Here is a 2,053-nt window from a genome sequence, read left to right on the forward strand (position 1 = left end):
ATGATAATGAACATAAAGATAACTGTAACAGCAATGATAAGAACATTGACAATAATGATAATGATGGTAATAATAACAATGCGAATGGCAATGACAATAATAATAATAATGATGATGATAATGATAATAATAATAGTAATAATAATGATAAAAATAATAGCAGTTATAACGACCATGATAATAATGATAACAACAACAACAACAACAACAACAACAACAATAATAATAATAATAATAATAATAATAATAATAATAATAATAATAATAATAATAGTAATAATAATAATAATGATAATAATGATAATGATGATAATAATAATGATAGTTATAATAATGATAATAATATTCATGCTAATGATGATAATGCTGTTACTGCTGCTGCTGCTGTTGCTGCTGCTGCTGATGATGATGATGATGATGATAATAATAATAACACAATAACAATAATGGTAATAGTAGTAGTAATAATAATAATAGTAACAATAAAGGAATAATGATGATGATGATGATGATGATGATGATGATGATAATGGTAATGGTAATAATAATGCCAAGGAAAGAAAGAGGAAGAGGGCTGATCAGCATTGAGGAGTGTGTGAAGAAGGAGAGTAAGTCCTTGAATGGCTATCTCAGAGAGAGTGGATGCTTCAAGCTGCTTTGAAGGAGAAGGTGTTAGATGAAGAAGAGAACCTCCAGGACTACCAGCCAGAAGAGGAGGCAGGAGAAAATCAGGGACTGGAAGGAGAAAGCCCTGCATGGAGAGTTTGTTCGACAAACAGCAAATGTAGCTGGAGAATATTCCTGGAGATGGTTTCAGATTTTTTTTTTTTTTTTTTTTTTTTTTTTTTTTTTTAAGGAGACAGGAGGTTTGATTCTAGCTGCTCAAGAACTCGATCAAGCATAGTATCAAGCTTGCCCAGAGAGAGTACAGGAAACGCCATGACAAGGTGGCCCTGCGAGTACACTGGGGGATGTGCAGAAAGTACGGGATAGAGGGTATGATCATCAGCCATTAGCAATCGCAGAGAATGGAGACGTCCGAATTACCTGGGACATGACTGTTTACACTGATAAGGAGCTGAACCACAATCAACCGGATATTCCTCTCTTACGGAAAGATACATGGGAGTGGACACTAATTGTCATACCTGTACCAGCGGACTTGAACATCATCAATACTGAGGAAGAGAAAGTGGATAGATATCAGAACTTAGCATTCGAAATGATGAGAATCCACAGAGCATCGAAAGTGGCAGTGATACCAATGGTGACTGGTGCACTTGGAACGATTTCGAAGAACGCGAAGACCTGGCTTGGGAAATTAGATATACCTGATATCATTGGAAGTGCACAGTTGTCGGACATCCTTGGAACAGCTCACATGTTGCGAAAAGTGCTGTGTCAGTTAGCAGAGAGAAGGAGGTGAGACAGGACAAAGACGCTGGAGAACATAAAAAGACTGGAGAGAATCAAAATAACAATAATAATTATAATAATAATGGTAATAACAATAATAACAATAACAATGGAAATAGTAATGGTAATAATACTAAAGCTAATAATAATAACAACGATAATAATAATAACAATAGAAATAATGATGATATTAACCCCTTACCGACGGAGTTGTGCGTACATGCCATGGTCAATTTATCAACTGTTTATCATACAGATGGCTCAACAAGTACTGTCACCAATGAGCCAATTACGAAAATTGCCTGTCTCACCTGTTTACCTTTTTTTTTTTTTTTTTTTTGATTTTTTTGTATCTAACATTGTTGTTGGCAATCTCAAAAGCAGTATAGTAATATTGATAACATTAGTAGAAAAAAATCCCGCTATGTCAAGGAAAGGTATTATATATATATATATATATATATATATATATATATATATATATATATATATATATATATATACATATATTATATATATATATTATATATATACATATATATATATACATATATTATATATATATATATTATATATATACATATATATATATATATATATATATATATATATATATATATATATATATATATAGAGA

General features: G+C 31.5%; 1 protein-coding gene across 1 annotated transcript in view; it reads left to right on the forward strand.

The window, feature by feature from the left end:
• Positions 1-1,054: 1,054 nt before the first annotated feature.
• LOC138861746 (uncharacterized) overlaps positions 1,055-2,053 on the forward strand; it is a 1,615-nt gene continuing 616 nt past the window's right edge. The window contains exon 1 of the mRNA XM_070121572.1: positions 1,055-1,422. Within this exon, the coding sequence (XP_069977673.1) occupies positions 1,055-1,422 (368 nt within the window). The remainder of the gene's footprint in view (positions 1,423-2,053) is intronic.

This window comes from Penaeus vannamei, chromosome 5 (assembly GCF_042767895.1).
Source record: "Penaeus vannamei isolate JL-2024 chromosome 5, ASM4276789v1, whole genome shotgun sequence".
In the NCBI taxonomy this organism is placed as follows: Eukaryota; Metazoa; Arthropoda; class Malacostraca; order Decapoda; family Penaeidae; genus Penaeus; species Penaeus vannamei.